Source organism: Lepus europaeus, chromosome 9 (assembly GCF_033115175.1).
Source record: "Lepus europaeus isolate LE1 chromosome 9, mLepTim1.pri, whole genome shotgun sequence".
In the NCBI taxonomy this organism is placed as follows: Eukaryota; Metazoa; Chordata; class Mammalia; order Lagomorpha; family Leporidae; genus Lepus; species Lepus europaeus.
In genome coordinates this window covers 50,317,198-50,342,010 of record NC_084835.1, presented here as the reverse complement: position 1 = coordinate 50,342,010, position 24,813 = coordinate 50,317,198, and the positions used below count along the sequence as shown (strand labels likewise).

Below are 24,813 nucleotides of genomic sequence, written 5' to 3'. Positions count from 1 at the left end.
CCAAACCTTGTTATTATGGACATTTGGGGGAGTGAACTAGCAGGTGGAAGATCTCTGTCTCTCTGTATTTCAAATAAAGTGAATTTTTTTTTAAAGGAAAGAAAGCATAAGGTCAGAGGAGATCTAAGTAGTTGCTGGTAGTATGGAGAAGCAGGCAATGTCCTAGTAAGTCTGTAGAAACCCACAGAAGAAACGGGTGGGAGTATTACAATAAGTTTAATCATACAATTACTGGAAGAGAAGATTTAACATGTTGTACACTAATCAGAACCACTAGGTTCTAAGGGAGAATTGTCCTAGATGGACAATTTACTCTAAAAGAACTCTAAGCACCAAATCAATTTATCAAGAGTTGTGTCAGAAGCACATGCATGCTATTTGAATCACAAGCATGGCTGCTTCTCTTATCTTTTTGGAGGGAGGAGGCAAAAACTTGAATTTTGTAGTATTCATGATCTAACAGTCGAGACAGTGATTGTTAAGAGGCAGGTAGCAGGGCCAACTGCCTGCAGTGCCAGAATCCCATGTGGGCGTCAGTTCGAGTCCTGGCTGCTCCACTTCTGATCCAGCTCTCTACTATGGCTTGAGAAAGCAGTAGATGATGGGCCCCTGTGCCTGTGTGGGAGGACCTGAAAGAAGCTCCTGGCTCCTGGCTTCAGATTGGCCCAGTTCTGGCTGTTGTGGCTATTTGGGGAGTGAACCAGTGGATGGAAGACTCTCTCTCTCTCTCTCTCTCTCTGCCTCTCTTAACTCTGCCTTTCAAATAAATAAATAAATCTTAAAAAAAAAAAAGGCAGCTACAGGAAATACAGGGATAGCTTTCTCAATCACACATGGGGTTGGTAATGAAATGATTATGAGGGAGCTGGTTTACTCTGTTTAGTGTTGCCATTACAAAATACCTAAAAGCTTTGAAATTAAAGGTTTATCTGGCCCATGATTCTGGTGACTGAAGGGTCACCAGTAACTGGCACTGGCAAGGAGCCCTCCAGGTTGCATTATGAATTTGTGTTTGAAAAGGAAATTATTTAAAGAAGGGGCAGAGATGTTGCTTTTTTTTTTGACAGGCAGAGTGGATAGTGAGAGAGAGAGACAGAGAGAAAGGTCTTCCTTTGCCGTTGGTTCACCCTCCAATGGCCACTGCGGTTGGCGCGCTGCGACCGGCGCACCGCGCTGATCTGATGGCAGGAGCCAGGTGCTTCTCCTGGTCTCCCATGGGGTGCAGGGCCCAAGTACTTGGGCCATCCTCCACTGCACTCCCTGGCCACAGCAGAGAGCTGGCCTGGAAGAGGGGCAACCGGGACAGAATCCAGTGCCCTGACCGGGGCTAGAACCCGGTGTGCCGGCGCCGCAAGGTGGAGGATTAGCCTAGTGAGCCGCGGCGCCGGCCTCAGAGATGTTGCTTTTGAGAGAATGCATCTAATTGTGGAATACCCGACCCATCCTGTTATAAGAATGGGGTGGAGCCCCGTGACCTAATTACCTGCCACTAGATCCATCTCTTAAAGATTCCATTGCCTCAGTACTGCCACACTGGGGACCAAGTTTCCAACACAAAGAACTTTGTAGGGCAAATCATATATCCAAATAGCTATAAATAGTTATAAATGAATAGTTAAAAATGAAAGAAATAAGTGTCGTGAGGGAGAAGGCTGCAAGAGGTATAAATGGACATTGGTGAAGAGGGGGAAACAAGATAGAGAAGAAGGGGATTGAAGGAATTTTTTTTTGAAGATTTATTTTTTTGAGAGGCAGAGTTATATATAGACAGAGAGAGAGGTCTCCCATCCACTGGTTCAATCCTCAAATGGTCACAATGGATGGAGCTTGGCCAGTCTGAACCCAGGAATGGAACGAGGAACTTCTTCTGGGTCTCCCATGTGGGTGCAGGGGCCCAAGCACTTGGGCCATCTTCTGCTGCTTTCCCAGGCCATTAGCAGGAAGCTGGATTGGATGTGGAGCAGCTGGGACTCAAACTGGCACCCATATGGGATGCCGGCTCACAGGCAAGGCTTAACCTACAATCCGCAGTGCTGGCCCAGGAAATTAATTAATTAATTAATTAATTTTAAAGGAGCAAGGATATAGGGGGCATAGGGAAAGGATGCAATGTTAGGACACCAACATCCCATATTAGAGTGGCTATTTTGAGCCCTGATTTCACTTTCTTTCTTTCTTTTTTTTTTTTAGATTCTATCTATTTGAGAGGTAGAGTTACAGAGAGGGGTCTTCCATCCACTGGTCCATTCCCCAAATGGCTGCAACAGCCAGAGCTGAGCTGATGCGAAGCCAGGAGACTTCTCCAGGGGCCCCACTTGGGTGCAGGGGCCCAAGGACTTGGGCCATCTTCTGCTTTCCCAGGCCATAGCAGAGTGCTGGATCAGAAGTGGAGCAGCCGGGACTTGAACTCGCACCCATATGGGATGCTGGCACTTCAGGCCACAGTGCCAGGCCCATTAGCAGGTTTTATTAAAGAAAAAATTGCATGATTTACTTTTCACCAGTCTGTTCTGGCATGTTTCTAACAATATCAGAATCACCTGGATCAATGATAGAATGAGTGCATACTCTGTAGTTTTTTCCACAAGTGGTGCCCAGTTCATTATGATCGCCACTATAGTGATGGGCACCAGTTTTGGCCAACATGATGTTAATATTCTATTTCAAATTTCCTCAGAGCCGGGCGGTTGTTGGTGAGGATGACCAGTTTCGCTTTGCTTTGTCTGATCATGTTCAGAGACTGCTTGTACTGTAGCACATATTTTCCACTCTTCATCATGAGCTAGAGCCTAGAGTTGATAGACTCCAGCAACTTTTTTGTCTTCTTTGTGACCTCTATCTTCCTGCCTTAGGTGTGGGATGGCTTCCAACCAAATGTAGCCGCCAAGATGGCCAGGGAGCAAGAAAGGCACATTTGAATTTTTAAAAAAATATTTATTTATTTATTTGAAAGTCAGAGCTACACAGAGGAGAGGCAGAGAGAGAGAGAGAGAGAGAGAGAGAGAGGCCTTCCATCCACTGGTTCACTCCCCAACAGGCCACAATGGCAGGAGTTGCACATATCCGAAGCCAGGAGCCAGGAGATTCCCCCCAGGTCTCCCATGTGGACACAGGAGCCCAAAGACCCGGGCCATCTTCCACTACCCTTCAAGGCCACAGGAGAGAGCCAGATCGGAAGTGGAGCAGCCAGGAGCCGAACCAGCGCCTATATGGGATGCCGGCACCGCTGGTGGCGGCTTCACTGGCTACAACACAGCGCTGGCCCTACAGTTGAATCTTAACACATGTATTATTTATAGTATCTTCAGCAAGTGATCTATCTTCTCATCTATGAACATAAAATTATTTCATTATAGTCTAAGTACAAAGTCTATCAAGTGAAAACACAGCCAGAAACTTGGAAACACTTCAAAACAACTTGTTCCCACCTTAGTAACGTAATACAAGAATTAGGCTGAGGTTTTAAGAGTAGCTATCTCCTGCCTTCGGATCTGCTCAGCTCCAGCCATTGTGGCCATGTGGAGATTTGTAAACCTGTGGATGGAAAATCACTGTCTCTGTAACTCTGCCTTTCAAATAAGTCAATCTTTAAAAATAAACAAAAAATTACATGGATGGATCATAATATATTCCTGTTGATTAAACAGCATTGACCAAGATCTTCTTGCCCTCATGGGGAGGTCCTGTATGTTCCAAACCACCTCACTTCTGTGATGCTAAATTCTATAATGTCAAGGGCCTTTTTTTTTTAAACCTGCTTCTTATTTATTCACTCAACGGTATTTACTGAGTACATTGCCAGGCCTCTATTCTAGTTACTAGGGATATAGCAGGGAGCAAGATAAACCAGATCCCTACTATTTTAAGTCTATATTACAGTAAAGGGAGACAGACAAAAAGACATTTGTGATGGAAGGGATGGGTGTTGTGTGTAGTGGGTAGCAGCTTCCTGCAACATCGGCATCCCATAAGGATGCTGTTTCATGTACCAGCTACTCCATTTCTGGTCCAGCTCTCTGCTAATGTCCAGGAAAGCAGTGGAAGATGGTCCAAGTGTTTGGGCCCCTGCCACCCATGTGGGAGACCCAGATGAAGTTCCTGGCTCTTGGCTTTGGCCTGGCCCCCTGCTGGATATTGTGGCCATTTGGGGAGTAAACCAGTGGATGGAAGATTTCTCTCTCTCTCTCTCTCTTTCTCTCTCTCTTTCAGCCATCTAGTGGGGTTGGGGGTCTTTGGGCCCCTCATACATAGGTAGAATGTTCTTCCACAATCAGGCTGACTAGTTGTGGCTGGAAAGCCTGTCTCCAGACCAGCTGATACCTCCCCCCACTAATAGCTTCTTGTGCTGCATGTGTGACCTTGCAGCTTTAAATCACACCTTCAGGGTGGGTGCAAGCTTTCACCCAGAGCTGGCTGGGGAAGGGGCTGAGCCCTGAGGGGGAGTCAGACTGGTTCCAGGAGATCCAAGCAGATATGTAGTGTGGCATTCTGTAAAATTCTTTAAGACTAAATTTTAAGCTTCCTTCCTGGCATCTAAAGCAAAATAAATATATAATGAAAAAAAAATAATTTTGGTTTTTAAAGAGGCAAAAAAGAGAAAAAAAGCAGAAGCAAGGAGACCATTCAAAACATTACTACAGTGACCCAAATGTCACAAGTTGTGGTGTGGTCTATGGATTCACATTCGAATGAAAAGAAATGGATTTGAAGTACAGAAATAAAATCAGAATAACCTGATTATTGTAGACCTGTACATTCTCACATGAAGAAAATGCTTACATATTGGGTTAAACACATGAAGTTTCATATTTCTGTATGCCCCAAACCATTAAATATCAGCAACTTCAAATGATTTAAACTATTGTAACAAACCAAGGACCACCAGGGCTGTGGCCTTGGAAAGCAGTGGAGGATGGCCCAAGTCCTTGGGCCTTGCACCCATGTGGGAGAACCGGAAAAAGCTCCTGGCTCCTGGCTTTGAATTGGCGCAGCGCCGACCGTTGTGGCCATTTGGGGAGTGAACCAGCGGATGGAAGACCTGTCTCTCCCTCTCACTGTCTGTAACTCTAACTCTTAAATAAATAAATAAAATCTAAAAAAAAAAAAAAAAAAAGGACCACCAGGTCTTCAAATTCATCCAAATTAAAAGTGGTAAAAGTGGGGCTGGGGCTGTGGCATAGTGGGTAAAGCCGCCACCTGCGGTGCCGGCATCCTATATGGGCGCCGGTTCAAGACCCAGCTGCTCCACTTCTGATACAGCTCTCTGCTATGGCCTGGGAAAGCAGTAGAAGATGGCCCAAGTTCTTGGGTCCCCGCACCCGCATGGGAGACCTGGAAGTGGCTCCTGGCTTCAGATGGGTGCAGCTTCGGACAACGTGGCCAACTGGGGAGAGAACCAACAGATGGAAGACCTCTCTGCCTCTCTTTCTCTCTCTGTGTAACTCTTTCAAATAAATAAATCTTATAAAAAAAGTGGTAAAGTCCTCATCTTTGAGATATGGATCTTCTGGCAGATAGAAAACTTGGATTTGGCCCTGTGTAGGGCCTCAGTAATATTCTCTTTATTCTGCAACTTGGTGTGGATATACTTGGCCAACATTAATCTTGGCCAACCATGAACCTTGGCCGCCATGCCCTGGGGCTGTGAATCCTGAGAAAGACCGGGCTTCTGAGGTAGATCTTGAGTGAATTTCCAGACCTGGCTGCTCTACTTCTGATCCAGCTCTCTACTAATGTGCCGGGAAATCAGTGGAAGATGGTCCATGTCATGGGGCCCTTGAACCCATGTGGGAGACCCAGAAGAAGCTCCAGTCTCCTTCCTGGCTTCAGCCTTATCCAGCCCCTGCTGTTGCGGCCATTTGGGTTGTGAACCAGTGGATGGAAGACCTCTCTCTTTCTCTCTCTGCCTCTCTGTAACTCTGCCTTTCAAATAAATAAATAAGTCTTTAAAAAAAGTCAAAAAACTAGGCTTCATCCCTGAAGCTTACATCATGGATTTTGTATTTAAAAAGCTAAGTGGAAAAACAGGTTTTGTAAGAAATTGCAATTCCTTAAGATATGAATGGATGGAAAATATGTAAGATTAAAAAATATATTCAATTATAATTATTTTTGAACACTTAATAGTATACCATGTACTATTCCCAGGCACAGTATGTTTAGTAGGAATTCCTCAATAAATTTGCAGTCTATGTGATGGACAAAGGACAAAAGCCTCAGATCTACTTTAGTCCCCTGCCTATCTAACTCAGAGCAGACTGAACCCCCACTTTCTTCCCCAACCAGCTCCACCCTACCTTGGCCCTCCAAGCCTCCCAAACCTTCTCAACTATATCTCAGTTTTAGCCCAAGCCTTGCCTTGCTCTCCCCCAAGCTCTCCATCTTGCATGAAGCTTCTATGAAAATGTGCTCTCTGTGTTACCAGTCGCAGGAGGAGGGCGGTTGCTAGAGTTATTGTTGCCAGAGTTTCGTGGGTTCTTTTCCTCGGCTTGGTATAGAAATAAAAAGCCTGGAAGCCTTTTGCAAAGAGACAGAACCTTTTATTTGACAGAAAAGAAACTTACTTGATTAGCAAATGACGGAAAAAGCGTCTGGTTTGAAAGACCACCTGAAGTGTCCGAGCAGGACACTGACTTTTAGGAAGTATCCCGAGTTTTTAAGGCATTATTGTTCATTGGGCCATACTATTTGGGGAGCCTATTGGAGGGGTGGGGGAGGCTTCACATACATATGTCAATTGGCTTGGGGCTCATGAAGGTAGCAGGGGGCTGTCTCCTTAGGGGCTCAGCCCCCTCCTCTGTCAGCTCTGGGTGAAAGATTGCACCCAGGTGTGCACTTAAAGTCGCAAGGTCACATATGTAGTACAAGAAGCTATTCGTGGGGGAGATTCCAGTGGGTCTGGAGACAGGCTTTCCAGCCACAGCTGTTAGCCTGCTTGTGAAGGACATTCTACCTACGTGTGAGGGGCCCACAGACCCCTACCCTCCTCTAGCCCCATTGGACGGCCTCACTCAGCTGTGTGTTTCCAGGTGTTTCTCTACCATGTGTTCCCTCGAGCCCCTCACAAGTTTGTTCCCTGAATAAACCTTTTCTGGTTGTGTGTCTTGCTTCCGCCTTGTCTTGCTTTTCTTTCTTTACACTACGCGGTAACAAGATTACGAAGCGAGAACAGTGGAGCCTAGCATGCAGTCCACCTCGTTAGTGTCCTAAAACCCAGGAAATGCTACCTCCTTCGCTGCGTTCCCAGCCCCGGCGTCTGCAAGGCTGCGAGTCAGCTCTGTGACCGTCACCTCTGCCAGCCACTGAGCGGAGCTAACCCCGCAAAAAACAGAGACACCGAGGTCTGCGTCCTCATAGTGTTTACGACCAGCGGCCGCGTAGTCCTTCAACACGCATGCGCAGGAGGACGCTTAGGGAAGCGTGTCGCCCCTCCGCCGGCGACCATAGAGCAGTCAGTCCTCCTCTGTTCCTAGAGGGCTTCCGGAAGTGCCTGGGGGGCAAGATGCGCGCTGCCTGGTGTGCCTCAGCGGGTTTGGAAGTTAATGGTTGGAGAGGCCTACTGAAGTATAACGGTGCTTGTCTTTTTACCTCGACCTTGTTCCGGGTCAGCGCATCCTGTGCAGCCGCCTCTGCTTACCCCAGGCCGCTCTGGAACTCACAGTGAGTACGGTCGGGCTTCGGGACGGAGGAGGGGTGCGCTTAGCGGCCGGACTGGGCCACAGCTCGGACAGGCCCGAGGGTCCGAGAGCTGCGGGGCGGTGGTCGGCGACCAGGCTGATTGGAACGCTGAAGGCGTTGAAGGCGCAGGCCGATCCTGTGTCCCCAAACTTTCGTCAGCAAATCATTTTGTGGTTTTTTTTTTTTGCAGTCCATCTTATTTGTCTTAAAATAGAAAACCGCCCATGTTATCTTTTATTAAACTATTTCCAGTGAATTGTTTTCACCAGCACTTTGCCTTTTGGTCACTGTAAGATCCACCCCACCTTCCTCCTTTTTAAAAAAGATATATTTTGCTTTTGGAAGCCACCATTATCCATGGAAACTTGAAAATTTTGCTGTTAGGTTATTTTTTAACATACTCAGAAAATGGTGTTTTGACTGTCCGAAAGAAACATTTTTGATATTATAGAGGTAGTATAGAATTCAACGAATGCTTATTTAGTATAGAATATATATGCTTCTATAGTATAGAACTTAAGGATACGTATTTCAGTTACTATGCTAACATAAGTACATGCTTGGAAACTCTTTGGAGGGGCCCCGTTTCCAAAACTTAGGTCAATCCGGTGTAATTTTTGTCAAGCTACTTTCAAACTGCCACCAGCAACCCTAAAGACATTTCTGTTTGATTAGTTCAGTTGAGTATATTTATGTAGCAGTCATTGCTTCAACAAATGCATACATATTTTGAGTTTTTGTGGTTAAATGGAAAATGTAATACATGTTAAAACATTCAGCCAGTGCAATTTGAGATGATCACAAAGCATAGCACTTGCATTGGCTACCTTTTTTTGATCTTAAAAATCTGGAAAATGCCTTTCTTGTTTTGTTTTCAGTTCCCAAACATTACTTAAAGTTAGGTTTACTTATTGTAAGGAAGAGTACTGGTGCTAGTGCCTTCAGTAATTTGTAGTATTACAGTATTTGAGATCCAGAACAAGTTTTAAAGATTGTCTATTTTAAATTACAAAAAAGAGTAATACTTAATTATATGTTATTTAAGGAGGATATGTAAGAATCAGTTTATCAACTTAATACTGTCGTGTATACACAAATCTAAAAGAAAGGTACATAGTGGAGTAATTTTGTACTTAGTTATGTATAGATTGTAATTCTCAAAGACTGGCTGATTGGAGATGGAAGAGGCTTAAAGGGAAAATTAGCCAGTAAGGAATAATCAAAAACTTAATTAAAAATACCTTAATTAGAAAATTGGCAAAAGTGTGAACAGATACTCCACCCAAGAAAATATGGGGTGGCAAATTAAGTACATAAAAGCATACTCAACATTATTATTAGGAAAATCTAAATTAAAACCATGAGGAGATACTGCTATATACCTGTTAAAATGTCTAAATGAAAAAAAAAAAAAAGGCAACCCACGGGCTGGCATTGTGTGTAGCAGGTTAAGCAATCGGTTGCAATGCTGGCATCCCATATTGGAGTGCAGGTTTGAGTTCCTACTATCCACTTCTGATCCAGCTTCCTGCTAATGCACCTATGATAAGAAGCAGATAACAGTCTAAGTATTTGGGCCCCTGGGAGACCAGATGGAGTGACAGGCTCCAGGTTTTGGCTTGGCCCGGCTGCAGCTGTGGTGGCCGTTTGGGAGTGAACCAGTGGATGGAAGATCTGTCTTTCCCTCTCTCACTGTCATGTTGCCTATTAAATGAATAAATAAATCCTAAGAAAACAAAACAGTCCACACAATAGCAAGTGCTAGTCACGATGCAGAGCAAGTGCACCTCATAATATTGTTAATGGAATTCAAGGTATTAAAGCCACTTTGGAAAACATTTTTTTAAAGGATTTATTTAGCTGGTGCCGCGGCTCACTAGGCTAATCCTCTGCCTTGCGGCGCCGGCGCAACAGGTTCTAGTCCCGGTTGGGGCACCGATCCTGTCCCGGTTGCCCCTCTTCCAGGCCAGCTCTCTGCTGTGGCCAGGGAGTGCAGTGGAGGACGGCCCAAGTCCTTGGGCCCTGCACCCCATGGGAGACCAGGATAAGCACATGGCTCCTGCCATCCGATCAGCGCGGTGCGCGGGCCGCAGCGCGCCTACTGTGGTGGCCATTGGAGGGTGAACCAACGGCAAAAGGAAGACCTTTCTCTCTGTCTCTCACTGTCTACTCTGCCTGTCAAAAAAAAAAAAAAAAAAAAAAAGGATTTATTTATTTATTTGAAAGGCAGAGTTACAGAGAAGCAGAGGCAGGAAGAGAGAAAGGTCTTCCATCTGCTCCTCAAATGGTCCATCTGTGGTCCTCAAATGACCACAATGACCAGAGCTGGGCCTATCCGAAGCCAGGAGCCAGGAGCTTCTTCTAGGTCTCCCATGCAGTTGCAGGGGCCCAAGGCCTTGGGCCATCTTCTACTGCTTTCCCAGGCCATAGTAGAGAGCTGGATTGGAAGTGGAGCAACTGGGACTTGAACTGGTGCCCGTATGGGATGCTGGCACTATAGGCTGCAGCTTACCTGCTACACTGCAGTGCTGGACCCTGGAAAACATTTTTTTTTTTTTATGATTTATTCATTTAATTGAAAGGAAGAATTACAGAGAAGTAGAGGCAGAGAGAGAGAGAGAGGTCTTCTATCTGTTGGTTCACTCCCCAAATGGCTGCAATGACCAGTGCTGAGCCTATCCAAAGCCAGAAGCTTCTTCCTGGTCTCCCAGAAGGGTGCAGGGACCCAAGGACTTGGGCCATCTTCTGCTTTCCCAAGCCATAGCAGAGAGCTGGATTGGAAATGGAGCTGTGGGGACTCAAATTGGCGCCCATATGGGATGCCAGCACTACAGACCAGGGCTTTAGCCAGCTGTGTCACAGTGCTGGCCCCTTGACTTTTTTTCTATAAAGTTAAACTCTATGAGCCAGCAATTTTACTTCTATTCAGCAGCTTTACCTCTACCCAAGTGAAATGAAAACTGTTCACACAATAATTCATTCAGATATTCAGTCCTATTATTCATAATCATTAAAACCTGAAGATGACTCAGATATCTAAAACACTGGGTGAACATTCATAAATATAAGGAATAAAGTACTGATTCATGCAACAATAGTTAATATCAAATGTATTTTGTAGGTGAGTATAAGTTTATGTAACATTCTGAAAGATTATTTTTTTTGAAGATTTATTTACTTGAAAGACAGAGGTAGAGAGAGAGGTAGAGAGAGAGAGGGGTCTTCCACCCACTGGTTCATTCCCCAGTTGGCCGCAACGGCCGGAGCTGCGCCGATCCGAAGCCAGGAGCCAGGAGCTTCTCCTGGGTCTCCCACGCGGGTGCAGGGGCCCAAGGACTTGGGCCATCTTCTGCTGCTATCCCAGGCCATAGCAGAGAGCTGGATGGGAAGTGGAGCAGCCCATATGGGATGCCGGCACTTCAGGCCAGGGCATAAACCTGCTGCACCATAGCGCCGGCCCCTCTGAAAGATCATTTGTATGTTAGGTTAGACTTCAGGGTTGTAGGTTCTTTGGAGTTGCAGGACTCCAAAAAGATTCTTGAACTGAAGATAAGATCCATAGTAGAATTGGCCTTGAGCTAGGAAAGAAGATGGGAAGCATGGGTAGGATGACAAATGTAAAGTGGAGAAGAGGGAACTTTTAGGGAGGTTGTTAACAGTACCTGGAGGTAGATTAAGGAAGGATTGAGATCTGAAGCATGTAGAAACAGGTTAGTACAACTGGTATAACACATTCTAAAAGGGATGAAATGAGCAGTACTGAGGGGCCATTGGGTCTACATGGTTCCCTGACTTTTTTTAGTTGTGTTCCACACTGCTAACCAGAGAAAGCAGAAGCAAGAAGTTATTGCTTAGGTGGATTTGGCATGACTTGTGGGGTAGAAGGTTAAGGAAGCTAGGAGTTATTTCTGGTGCAGTGGAGAGATCAGCCTGAAGTCCATGTCATGGTGGGGACTTATTAAAATATCTTGGTAAATTATGACTTTTGACTTGTCTTAACACTATTTATTGTTTTCTTTTCCCAAAGTATCCTTGGGCCTTCAGAAAGTTCTTCTCTTAAGATAAAGAAAGTAGTGGAAACAAACCTCCTGAGCTTTTCTGGCCCTAAATGGCTGCAGAATCAAGAAAGCCTGCAGCCCCATCTCCACGAGAGCAGGCTCCAGAAGAGGATCTTGTAATTGTCAAGGTAGAGGAGGAGGATCATGGTTGGGACCAGGAATCTATTCTGCATGAAAATAACCCTCCTGGCCAAGAACTGTTTCGCCTGCGCTTCAGACAGTTGTGCTACCAGGAGACACTGGGACCCCGAGAAGCTCTGATACAACTCCGGGCACTTTGCCATCAGTGGCTGAGGCCAGATTTGAACACCAAGGAACAGATCTTGGAGCTGCTGGTGCTGGAGCAGTTCTTGACTATCCTGCCTGGGGAGCTGCAGACTCTGGTTAAGGAACATCAGTTAGAGAATGGAGAGGAGGTGGTAACCCTATTGGAGGATTTGGAAAGGCAGATTGATATACTAGGACGGCCAGTAAGTAGAAGGAGTTGTATATGCTATGACTGTGGGAGTCATGGAAGCTGGGTGGAAGACACTAGTCTCCCAGTGAGAGAGAAAATGCTGAACGCAGTTATAGTGTAGAATGTCTTGTATTTAGGAATTTCTTTTCATTTTTGTAAAGGATATAATCTATTTTTTCTTAAATCTTCATAACATCCTTACAGCTGTATCACTTTTCCTGTTTGCCAGACAGGAGCCTAATACATAGGGAACTTAAATTACTTTTTCAGGGTCACTCAAATAATTAAAGGTAGATCTGAGACCATAACTCAAGCTCCCTATTTACTTATCTAAAGTCTTTTCTACTGTATAGCATTGCTTTAAGTCTGTATTTGTCATTTTCCTTTTCTCCCTGGCTTGGGAATACAAAATATTAATGTACCATGTAGCAGAGAAGGCATCAGCAGAAATTCTTTTCTTCAGTGCTGAGCAGAAATGAGGCCTTTCTTTCTCTGCTAGTCTACTTGATTGTGTTCCTCACTGCCCCTGGAGATTCTGCTATTTCCTGTCCCAAGCATGGATCCCTGTAGATGTGTTCTTTATCCTCTTATGTTATTCACTTTTATTGTTTTATTGATTCCAGGTCCCAGCTCGTGCTCATGGACAAAGGGTACTTTGGGAGGAGGTAGTGCATTCAGAATCTGCACCAGAGCCTCCAAGTACTCCACTCCAACCAGTGGCAATCCAATACAAATCTCCAGTGTCCCAAGGGCCGCAACAGAGGGGTGAGGCACTAGATTTCATTGATAAAGGAGGAGGGAAGAATAGAAAGGAAAGAAGTACAGTTGGCTATCTGTCTAGATCCTGGAGAGCTGGAACTAGAATCACTATTTACAGATCATTCCCAGTTATCTAGGTTTCATGGTAAACTCATGAGCAAGTTAAAAATTTGGAAATCTGTACATGTTCATATATTTCTGTGATCCCAGTGCACTCCCAATATATATAAACTTTTCTGGTATCATACTTTATTTGTAAATAGTTCTGTATGTGTTTCCTCAAATGAGAGCATTTCTCAGATAACTACAGTAAAATCATCGCAAGTAGGAAGTGTTAACATTGATATAGTCCAGGGTCACACTATGCAATTGATTGTCACATCTGAGTCTCCTTTAATTCGAAATATTTCCTCAGCCTTTTTTTTCCTTTCATGATCTTCACATTTTTTGAAGGGTATGGGTCAGCTATGTTGTAGGGCAGCTGCAGTTTGGGTTTGTGTGATATTTCCTCACGTTTACATTTAGGCTGCATATATTTGTCAGCAACACTGCAGAAGTGATGCTGTGTTCTTTTCAGGAACACAACAGAAATTTGTCCTATTATTATTATTTTTAAAATGTTTATTTGAAAGAGTTACAGAGAGAGAGAGAGGAGAGACAAAGGGGCGGGGGGCGGGTCTTCCATCCACTGCTTCACTTCTGAAATGCCCGCCAACAGCCAGGGTGGCCAAAGCCAGGAGCCAGGTTCATCTGGGTCTCCTGTGTGTGGCAGGGGCCCAAACACTTGGACCATCTTCCACTATTTTCCCAAGGAGCTGGATCAGAAGTGAAGCAGGGGCTGGCGCTGTGGTGCAGCAGGTTAACGCACTGGTCTGAAGTGCCCGCATCCCATATGGGCACCTGTTCGAGACCCAGCTGCTCCGCTTCCAATCCAGCTCTCTGCTATGGCCTGGGAAAGCAGTAGAAGATGGCCCAAGTTCTTGGGCCCCTGCACCTGTGTGGGAGGCTCGGAAGAAGCTCCTGGTTCCTGGCTTCGGATCCGAGCAGCTCCAGCAGTTGCAGCCAACTGGGGGGTGAACCATTGGATAGAAGACATCTCTCTCTCTCTCTCTCTGCCTCTTCTCTCTCTGTGTAACTCTGACTTGCAAATAAATAAATAAATAAATCTTAAAAAAAAAAAAAGTGAAGCACTCAGGACTCGAACTGATGCCCATAGGGGATGCCAGCACTGCAGCAGTGGCTTAACACACTGTACCACAGTGCCAGCCCTGTTCTGTTATTTAAAATATTTTTAAAAATTTATTTTCATGTTATTTGGAAGGCAGGGGTGTGGGGGAGGGAGAGAGGGAGAGAGAGGTGAGGATGGGAAGAAGGAGATTGAGATCAAGATGTTCCATGCTGATTGACTTCCCAAATGCTTGCAGCAGCTAGGGCTGGACCAGACCAAAGTCAGGAGCCTGGAACTTAATCCCAGTCATCCACATGAGTGGCAGGAATGCAATTACATGAGCTGCCATCTGCTGCTGTACCAGGATGCCCATTAGAAAGAGGTTGGTTAGGAAGTGGAGTAGCCAAGACCCGAACCAGGCACGTTGATATTGATTCGCAGATGTCACAAGCTAAAACTTAAGTACTGCATCAAATGTTTGCACCTGTCCTATTATTGTTAATTATTCTTGCCAGGTTAATCATTGTAAGATTTGTTTCTTCTTTTGTAATTGATAATTAACTTGTGGGAGGAGACTCTTGAGTCTATGCAAGTAGACTTTTTTTTGACAGGCAGAGTGGACAGTGAGAGAGACAGAGAGAAAGGTCTTCCTTTATCGTTGGTTCACCCGCCAATGACCACTGTGGCCAGCATGCTGTGGCTGGCGCACTACGCCAATCCAAAGCCAGGAGCCAGGTGCCTCTCCTGGTCTCCCATGCGGGTACAGGGCCCAATGACTTAGGCCATCCTCCACTGCACTCCCGGGCCACAGCAGAGAGCTGGCCTGGAAGAGGGGCAACCGGGACAGAATCCGGCGCTCCGACCAGGACTAGAACCCGGGGTGCCAGCGCCGCAGGCGGAGGATTAGCCTAGTGAGCCACAGTGCCGGCAAGTATCCTTATTAAACATTTGTTGCTACCAGTGCCACGGATCCAGAGGATCCGGAGGATACCAGGATCCGGAGCGCCAGATTCTGTCCCAGTTGCCCCTCTTCCAGGCCAGCTCTCTGCTGTGGCCCGGGAGTGCAGTGGAGGATGGCCCAAGTCATTGGGCCCTGCACCTGCTTGGGAGACCAGGAGGAAGTGCCTGGCTCCTGGCTTTAGATCGGCACAGCGCGCTGGCCATAGTGGCCACTTGGGGGGTGAACCAATGGTAAAGGAAGACCTTTCTCTCTGTCTCTCTCTCTTTCACTAACTCTGCCTGTCAAAAAAAAAAAAAATTGTTCTAAAACACCAGTGTAAGTATTCACTGATGCTTCTTGACTCAGTGATTTTTAAAAAAGAGCTTACAAAATGATGATTCTATAATTCCGTCTATATTTATTTACTATTTTTTATAAGGGAGAATGTTTCCCTTCTATTTATTTATTTAAAGATCCATCTATTCGAAAGTCAGAGTTAGAGAAGGAGAGGCAGAGAGAGAGAGAGGGGTCTTCCATCTGTTGGTTCACTCCCCAACTGGCCGCAACCGCCTGAGCTGAGTCGATCTGAAGCCAGGAGCCAGGAGCTTTCTCTTGGTCTCCCACATGGGTACAGGGGCCCCAGAACTTGGGCCATCCTCCACTGCTTTCCCAGGCCATAGCAGAGAGCTGGATTGGAAGTGGAGCAGCTGGGATTCAAACTGGTGCCCATATGGGATGGTGACATCGCAGGCGGCAGCCTTACCCTCTACACCAGAGCACCGCCCCCCTCATTTTTTTTTTTTTATAATATAGACAAATATTCCATAAGTATTCTGTTACTCTTTTTTTTTTTTTAATATTTATTTATTTGAAGCACAGAGTGACATAGACAAAGATCGTCCATTTGCTGATTCATTACTCAGATGTCTGCCACAGCCAGAGCTGGGCTAGGCTGAAACCAGGAACTTGAAACTCCATCTGGTTCTTTTCTTTGTGGATGGCAACCGCTCAAGTACTTGAGCTATTATCTGCTGCTTCCCAGACCCATTAGCAGGGATCTACATTGGAAGTGGCATAGTCAGGACTTCATTCTGATATGGGATGTAGGTGTTGCAAGTGGCTTAACCCACTGTGTCATAATGCTGCCCCACTGTGTTTATTTTGATGTTTAAATTGTCTCAGATTTGACCAGAGGAGGCCCCTTAAATCTAATTTTTGTGTCCCTTTGACATTTCTCCACCATTGTTTGAGAATTTTCTTGCTTTCTTTTGAGATGTTCTAGTCTCATCTTTCCCATTTATATGGTGTATAATAATTTGCTTTATATAAGCATAGAAACACTTTATTTAATAATAGAATTCTTTTTTTTTAAAGATTTATTTTATTTTTATTATTATTTTTTTTTTGACAGGCAGAGTGGATAGTGAGAGAGAGAGAGACAGAGAGAAAGGTCTTCCTTTTTGCTGTTGGTTCACCCTCCAATGGCTGCTGCGGCCGGCGCATTGCGCTGATCCGAAGCCAGGAGCCAGGTGCTTCTCCTGGTCTCCCATGCGGGTGCAGGGCCCAAGGACTTGGGCCATCCTCCACTGCCTTCCCGGGCCATAGCAGAGAGCTGGCCTGGAAGAGGGGCAACCGGGATAGAATCCAGCGCCCGAACCGGGACTAGAACCCGGTGTGCCAGTGCCGCAAGGCGGAGGATTAGCCTGTTAAGCCACGGCGCCGGCCTAAAGATTTATTTTATTTGAAAGTCAGAGTTACAGAGAGGTAGAGACAGAGAGAGGTCTTCCGTATGATGGTTCACTCCCCAGTTGGCTGCAGCGGCCAGAGCTGAGCCGATCTGAAGCCAGGAGCTTCTTCCTGGTCTCACATGTGGGTGCAGGGGCCCAAGCACTTGGGCCATCTTCTACTGCCTTCCCAGGCCATAGCAGAGAGCTGGATCAGAAGAGGAGCAGCTGGGACTAGAACTGGTGCCCATATGGAATGCCAGCGCTGCAGGCTGAGGCTTTAACCCACTGCGCCACAGTGCCGGCCCCCAATAATAGAATTCTTATCTAAGGTCCTAATGCTTGGTGCTTGAGAAACATACATAGTCTATGTTGATTTTGTTAATGAGCTGTCTGAAATCTATAAAAAGCTAATACTGGCAGCCATGGTAGATATTTCAGAAATGTAACCAAGTTAGTAGAGAGAGATTTGTTCTAATGTTCAGTTGGGCAGGTCAGGGCCTGAAGAAAAACAGTATAAACACAAAGATTAGTAATTTTGGCAGAGAGAAAGTTGGCAGTTTGAGTGTATCTTTTTTTTTTCTTAAAGAAAAGTTTCTTTATTTGAAAGTCAGAGTTACTCAGAGAATGAGAGGCAGAGAGGCATGGGGCGGGGGAGGAAGAGGGGAAGAGAGGGAAAGAGGGAGGGAGAGGTCTTCCATCAGATGGTTCACTCCCCAGTTGGCCACAATGGCCGGAGCTGCTCAGATCTGAAGGCAGGAGCCAGCAGCTTCTTCTGGGTCCCCACAGGGGTGCAGGGACCCAAGGACTTGGGCCATCTTTCATTGCTTTCCCAGGCCACAGCAGAGAGCTGGATGGGAAGTGGAGCAGCCAGGACTTGAACCGGCACCCATATGGGGCGCTGGCACTGCAGGCGTCGGCCTTACCCACTATGCCACAGCACCAGTCCCAGTTTGAGTGTATCTTTAAGGCTGAGTTTAGAGACATCAAATTGCAGATGTTTTGTGGGCAACCATTGTATGTACTGAAGTCCAAGTTACCAGCATTTCATATGCAAAATCTTTGGCATGCATTATCTCTGAAATGCAAGTAATTTGGAATGAATGAGTGCTAGTTCTCAAAACCACTAGATGGGACTAATTTCCCTTCTCCTCTCTCAGCTTTATCTACTTCTCAGAATCCTGTCTCTTCTCAGAAAGGAAATTCTGGAGACCAGGAGATGACCGCCACACTTTTCACAGCAGGGTTCCAGGTGAGTTGTGTTCCTTTTCGTGAAAATCTCCCTGGTTTGTGGTATTCACTCCATTTCTGAACTGTCTGTGGCACCATCTACCAAAAAACTTACCCTAAATTCTTTTACATATGGAAAGACTGATCTTGAGTTCCTGGAAAGACTGATCTTGAGTTCCCAGCCATTCAGATCCTTTTATAAAGTATATTCTCTCCCCCTTAATCTGCTCTGAATGCTAGTGGATCTCTCTGACATAGGTTTGAGCTGTCAACAGTTCAAGGCCTCATGTGGTAATTGGTGATCTTATTTTGTTTTAGACTTTGGAGAAGATCGAAGACATGGCTGTGTCCCTTATTCGAGAGGAGTGGCTTCTTAATCCATTGCAGAAGGATTTGAGTAGAGATAATAGACCAGAAAATTACAGAAACATGTTCTCCCTGGGTAAGGAGAGCTGTGGTTATTATTATTTAGGTTTTTTGTTCTTCTTTTATATATATATATATATATATATATATATATATATATATATCTAGAAGCTGTGAGTATTCTAGAAAACTCAGTTGAGTTTAGACTCAGGATCCAACAGAGGGGATAGAGTTTTGAGACTTCTTTTCCTTTTTTTTTTTTTTTTTTTTTTAAGATTTATTTATTTTATTTGAAAAGCAGGCAGAGAGAGAGAGGTCTTCCATCTGCTGGTTCACTCCCCAGATGGCCGCAATGGCTGGAGCTGGACCCATCCGAAGCCAGGAGCCTGGAGTTTCTTCTGGGTCTCCCATGTGGGTGCAAGGGCCAAAGACTAGGGCCATTCTCCGCTGTTTTCCCAGGTACATTATCAGGGAGCTGGATTGGAAGTGGAGCAGTCAGGACTTGAACTGGCACCCAAATGGGATGCCGGCACTGATGTGGCGTCTTTACCCACTTCGCCACAGCACCAGTCCCATCCCATAGGGTTCTTACATAGGCTTTTTCTCACAGAAGCCTGTACTGTTTGGGGTATTTCTCCATTAAATTTTTGAGTGGTTCTATTTTGTTCATAGTCTCCAACTTCTCAGGTGATCCCTTTCTGACTTCAGTCCCCTTCAGTAAACCTTTTTTTAAATGTATTTTATTTGAAAGAGAGGGAGAGACAGAGATCTTTCATCTACTGGTTCACTCCCCAAATGGCTACAGTGGCTGGGCCTGCACCAGGCAAAAGCTAGGAACCTGGAACTCCATCCAGGTCTCCCACATGGGTGGCAGGCGTCCAGGTACCTGGGCAATTATGTGCTGCTTTCCCAGGTGCATTAGCAGGGAGCTGGATCAGAAGTGGAACAGCTGGGACTCAATTCAGAGCTTTTATGGGATGTCGAAGCTATACCACACTGCTGGCTCCTCAGTAAGCCTCTTTTTTTTTTTTTTTTTTTTTTTAAGATTTATTTATTTATTTGAAAGGCAGAGTGAGAGAGATCCATCTTCTGTCTGCTGGTTCACTCCCCAGTGGCCACAATGGCTGGAGCTGGGCTGATCCAAAGATGGAAGCAGGCTTCTTCTCACATGGGTGTAAGAGCCCATGTACTTGGGCCATCTTCTGCTGCTTTCCCAAGCACATTATCAGGAAGCTGGATTAGAAGTAGAACACCTAGGACTAGGATTGGTGCCCACATGGGGTGCTGGTGCTGCAGGCAGCAGTTTTACTACGCCAAGCGCCGGCCTCCAGTAACCCTCTTTTGTCATGATACCACTTTCTTGGTTGGCCTGTGATACTTCTGTTTGATCCTTTATATATCTTCCCTGATAGGAAACCATTTTGGAAGCAGATAGAAGCTTTGTGTTTATTGTAGCTATTCTACATATATGTTCTTTTTTTTACCTAACTTCAGTTTATTTCTTCTGGCATAAAGAATAGGAAGTGTCATGGCTTGATGCTTATTACATTTTTATTTCAGGTGGTGAGACCAGGAATGAGAACAGGGAATTAGCTTCAAAACAGGTAATATCTACTGGAATCCAGCCACATGGAGAAACAGCTGCCAAGTGCAACGGGGATGTTATCAGGGGTCTTGAGCATGGAGAAGCCCAAGATCTTCTGGGCAGATTAGAGAGGCAGCGGGGAAATACCACACAAGAAAGACGACATAAATGTGATGAATGTGGGAAAAGTTTTGCTCAGAGTTCAGGCCTTGTTCGCCACTGGAGAATCCATACTGGGGAGAAACCCTATCAGTGTAATGTGTGTGGTAAAGCCTTCAGTTACAGGTCAGCCCTTCTTTCCCATCAGGATATCCACAACAAAGTAAAACGCTACCACTGTAAGGAGTGTGGTAAAGCCTTCAGTCAGAACACAGGCCTGATTCTGCACCAGAGAATCCACACTGGTGAGAAGCCATATCAGTGTAATCAGTGTGGGAAAGCTTTTAGTCAGAGTGCAGGCCTTATTCTGCACCAGAGAATCCACAGTGGGGAGAGACCTTATGAATGTAATGAATGTGGGAAAGCTTTCAGTCATAGCTCACACCTCATTGGACATCAGAGAATCCACACTGGGGAGAAGCCCTATGAGTGTGATGAGTGTGGGAAAACCTTCAGGCGGAGCTCACATCTTATTGGCCACCAGAGAAGCCACACTGGGGAGAAACCCTACAAATGCAATGAATGTGGCAGGGCCTTCAGTCAAAAGTCAGGCCTTATTGAACATCAGAGAATCCACACTGGAGAAAGACCTTATAAATGTAAAGAATGTGGGAAAGCTTTCAATGGGAACACTGGCCTCATTCAACATCTGAGAATCCACACAGGGGAAAAGCCCTATCAATGTAATGAGTGTGGGAAAGCGTTTATTCAGAGGTCGAGTCTCATTCGACATCAGAGAATCCACAGTGGAGAAAAATCTGAATCCATAGTAGTTTAGGAAAAGCTTGTCGTAGTTTGAATATTATTTGACATTAGAGAAACCATGCAGGGGTGAAAGAGCTTTCAGTGTAGAAAGGCAGAAAGTCTCATCATTGCAACTTTATCTAGTGTCAGAATCTATAGTGGTGGCAAAGTTAGAATAGCTCCTCAGTAGTTTGGGCTAGTGCCTTGATACAGGTTGATTAGCTTGACTGTCCTAGCAGGTGTCTGATGGGTCAGAGCTTCTGATGGCCTAATATAGCCTTTAGACATCTAAAATAGCATTAGAGCAAGTTGCTTGTCAAGGCTTTAGACAGTTAACTTTGTCTTTTGGATAATTAGCTGTAGGTTTCAGAGAAGCTGCTACTTCTAGTTCCTCTGCTGCTTCCCATCTATGATACCTTTCTCCCCTTCATTCCCCTCAAGGTGCCCTTGTACTTCTAATCTGATCTGAGAAGCTGCTTTACAGTCCAATGTGGCTTCTGTGTGAGACTTATATTTGTTAGCTTTCTAAGATCCTAGTTCTAGGGAAATTTTTACAGACACTTAATGTATTTATGCTTAAGTGTGCACTTTTTTATTCTAATGTTCCTTCTAGTAATCCATATTCTCAAGCAAACTCAGAATGCTATATTTTTAACAGCACTCCAGCATTTTACTTCACATATCACCTTCACTGACTCCACTGAGTCACTGAGCATCTGTACGTATCCTTCACCACCCCTCTCCCAGTACGTGTGTCAGCAAAAGAAATGGACGCATTAGTGATGGTTGTGGGAGTGATGCAAAGAATGAGGTGAGTGGAGACTCAGCCCAGCTACTCTGGAGCTTGGATAATTGTACCTTTTGGTGACTTCTGACTCTCCTTGCACCTCCCTGCTGTAAACTGTGGAACAAATAGAAATTTGCACTATCCTAGTTTTGGCATCACATAGAAGAAATAGGAGACAGAGATGCTTGAAGAAGACAAAAATCCTTACAAAGAATGTACACTCATGCCTTTTGGCCCATTATAGTACTGTTCTCAGGGCCTATAAGCCTGCACAGACTCCTTGACTAGATGATCTGTCACTCTTCATTACCCTGGAACCACCTCCTTTGGTCACTCATCATTTTCTGTATTTCTTACCATTAATTTATATAATATCCACAGTGATAATCTATTGAATACCTTGCAGTTCATTTCTTGTCTGAATTCTGATGCACTCCACCTGTATTCCATGTCTGTAATTTCCCACCACAGACATACACTATTAAACTTATCATTACCAGGCACTGTATTTCATCTTTGAGGCTTTTCAATTTACCAAAGGATGCTTATAAAGTAATGAGACTGGTTTTAAAGTTATGTGCTAAAACTTCTGCATCTAGTCTGGATTATCCTTTAAATTGGGTGGTTCTAGTTAACTCCAAAGCACCATTATTCCTTTATTTATTTATTTATTTTTGACAGGCAGAGTAGATAGTGAGAGAGAGAGAGACAGAGAGAAAGGTCTTCCTTTTTGCCGTTGGTTCACCCTCCAATGGCCGCTGCGGCCAGCGCATCTCGCTGATCCAAAGCCAGGAGCCAGGTGCTTCTCCTGGTCTCCCATGCGGGTGCAGGGCCCAAGGACCAGAGAGCTGGCCTGGAAGAGGGGCAACCGGGATAGAATCTGGCGCCCCAACTGGGACTAGAACCCAGTGTGCCGGTGCTGCAAGGCGGAGGATTAGCCTGTTAAGCCACGGCACCGGCCTCACCATTATTCCTATTAGTGTTACATTCCTCTAAATTTTTGGAATATGGTTAGAATTCTTGCCTAATAGACAATATAAGAAAACCCTCTATGACTTGATCATATTTCATTTTTGATCATTTGATTAGCCCCTTTATTCACCAGAGTTGGAATTAAGTAACCATTGCTTTCCAAAGTAATCCTCAAACTTGAAATTGATTCCATAAGCCAGTACAGAAGAAAATTACATAGGTTCTGATGAACCCTTCAAGGGAAGTAATACAATTTGACGCTGACTATCTTGTAAAGGAATTTAACTTTTAATCTTGATAATTCATGATTGATGTGGTTAAAAAATAATAAACTCTTTATGAAGTCCACCTTTTGAATTCTTTCCCTGTACCATCCTTTCTGTCTCCCTTTGACATGCTTTGACTACTATTTGAATACTATTGAGGGTTTCTGTATCTATTTTATTGAGCCATTGGTCATCCTGATTTTCTTGGTTAATTTTTTCAAAAACAGTCCTTTTCATTATCTGTTATTAACCTCTGTTCTCTTTTTTCTTTTTTTTTTTTTTTTTTGACCTGCAGAGTATCATTTCTAATTTCCTATGCTTCAGATTTTAAGAAATCAGAAACAAGTAAATCTGGTTGTGTGTAGATCTTTGCTTTCTGCTTCAGTTGTTCCTTACCCTCTGTTAAGATACTAATTTTGCCTGGGGCAGGTGCTGTCTTGTGTGCAGATGTTACATAGGATGAGTACATTGTTCAAGGGAAAATGCTTGTGTATGTATATACGCACACACTTCTCCCATCTACTTTAGAGGAAGATTTACCTTCTTTTTCAGTAACAAAACAACATTTTAGCAGAGCAGCACATTGCATTGAAATGTCTGTGGATGTGCCAATCAGATTCTCTTTAGCATCAGTACCCAGAGTAGTGTGCATCCTGTTGCTTCACTTTCTGATTACTAAGCATTTGACAGAAATTCAGAGGAGAGAAAATAATGTGACTAGAAAGATTAATGAGAAAAGACTCACTTGAAAGAATCAAGGCTGCTTCAGCACATATAAATAGCCAAGGGGCAGAAGACAATAGAAAAAGGCTGTGTGTTTTTTCTCTTATCTTTGGACTGTCCTTGATCAGTCTAAATGACATTATTTTGTGCTGTTAGCTGTAAAAAATCTAAAGTACACTCCTTCAAGCAGATTCTGTTTTTTTTTTTTTTTTTTAAGATTTATTTTATTTATTTGAAAGTCAGAGTTAAACAGAGGAGAAGCAGAGAGAGAGAGAGAGGTCTTCCATCTGCTGGTTCACTCCCTAGATGGCCGCAGTGGCTGGAACTGCGCTGATCTGAAGCCAGGAACCAGGAGCTTCCTCCTGGTCTCCCACATGGGTGCAGGGGCCCAAGGACTTGGGCCATCTTCTGCTACTATCCCAGGCCATAGCAGAGAGCTGGATTGGAAGAGGAGCAGCCAGGATTAGAACTGGCGCCCATATGGGATGCCGGCGCTTCAGGCCAGGGCTTTAACCCACTGTGCCACAGTGCTGGCCCCCAGATTCTGTTTTTATGCTATTAATCTGAAATGAACTCTAATACTTTTCCTACCCTCATTTTAGGATCTGACATGATAAGGTACTTTTTCCTAACTGTTGCCATCTGATACAGTTCTAAAAGTTTTAAGACTTTCTTCATGGAGCAAGGTGATAGTGCTAGAATATGGTGATTTATTCCCATATAGAACAGTTAAACCATAGTTCTAGTAGCTGATTTTTATTGAGTACTTATTGTGTGCCAAACTCTTTATTAAGCATTTCTTGTGCTTCCAATAGATAATAGTATATATTCCATTTTATAGATGAGGATAATGAATCTTTGAGAGTTGATCTCACACAGACAGTAAGGACAAAAATTCTTAAACGTGATTCTAGAGCCTGTGCACCTAACAGCTATGCTCTGCTGCCTATAATGAACAGCACAGCTTTGACCAACTACTTTAAAAAAATGTATCCCTGGTCAATTCCATTGTATTTACTAAAATTGCTTGAATATGTCATTTTGGATTATAATTGTATCATTTTAAATATTGATACTTTCAATACTTTGCAGTAGAGAGCTAAATTGAGCAAATAAACTATGCTTGAAAGAGTGATAGGATAAAACCTCATATAACTTAGAGATTCAAGTACATTTCTCTCTAAACTGCCCAAGGCAA

The 24,813-nt window shown here is 44.5% G+C and overlaps 2 protein-coding genes and 1 pseudogene across 3 annotated transcripts in view; 2 read left to right on the top strand and 1 right to left on the bottom strand.

The window, feature by feature from the left end:
• ZSCAN16 (zinc finger and SCAN domain containing 16) overlaps positions 1–5,303 on the top strand; it is a 28,599-nt gene extending 23,296 nt beyond the window's left edge. Inside the window, exon 4 of the mRNA XM_062201295.1 lies at positions 5,260–5,303. Within this exon, the coding sequence (XP_062057279.1) occupies positions 5,260–5,288 (29 nt within the window). The 3' untranslated portion in view covers positions 5,289–5,303. The remainder of the gene's footprint in view (positions 1–5,259) is intronic.
• LOC133766681 (large ribosomal subunit protein eL30-like) lies at positions 2,491–4,351 on the bottom strand (annotated as a pseudogene).
• A 2,147-nt stretch (positions 5,304–7,450) lies between the features above and the next one.
• Positions 7,451–24,485, top strand: LOC133767104 (zinc finger protein with KRAB and SCAN domains 8). 2 transcript variants are annotated; one of them, XM_062201288.1, is made up of 6 exons: positions 7,451–7,659; positions 11,705–11,863; positions 12,816–12,957; positions 17,944–18,035; positions 18,332–18,455; positions 19,940–24,485. In XM_062201288.1, the coding sequence occupies exons 2-6, from the start codon at positions 11,786–11,788 to the stop codon at positions 20,899–20,901; spliced, it is 1,398 nt and encodes a 465-aa protein (XP_062057272.1). In that variant the 5' UTR covers positions 7,451–7,659; positions 11,705–11,785; the 3' UTR covers positions 20,902–24,485. The 2 variants fall into 2 exon arrangements, with proteins under 2 accessions (XP_062057272.1, XP_062057271.1); XM_062201287.1 differs by having other exon boundaries at positions 11,705–12,205.
• Positions 24,486–24,813: the final 328 nt, after the last annotated feature.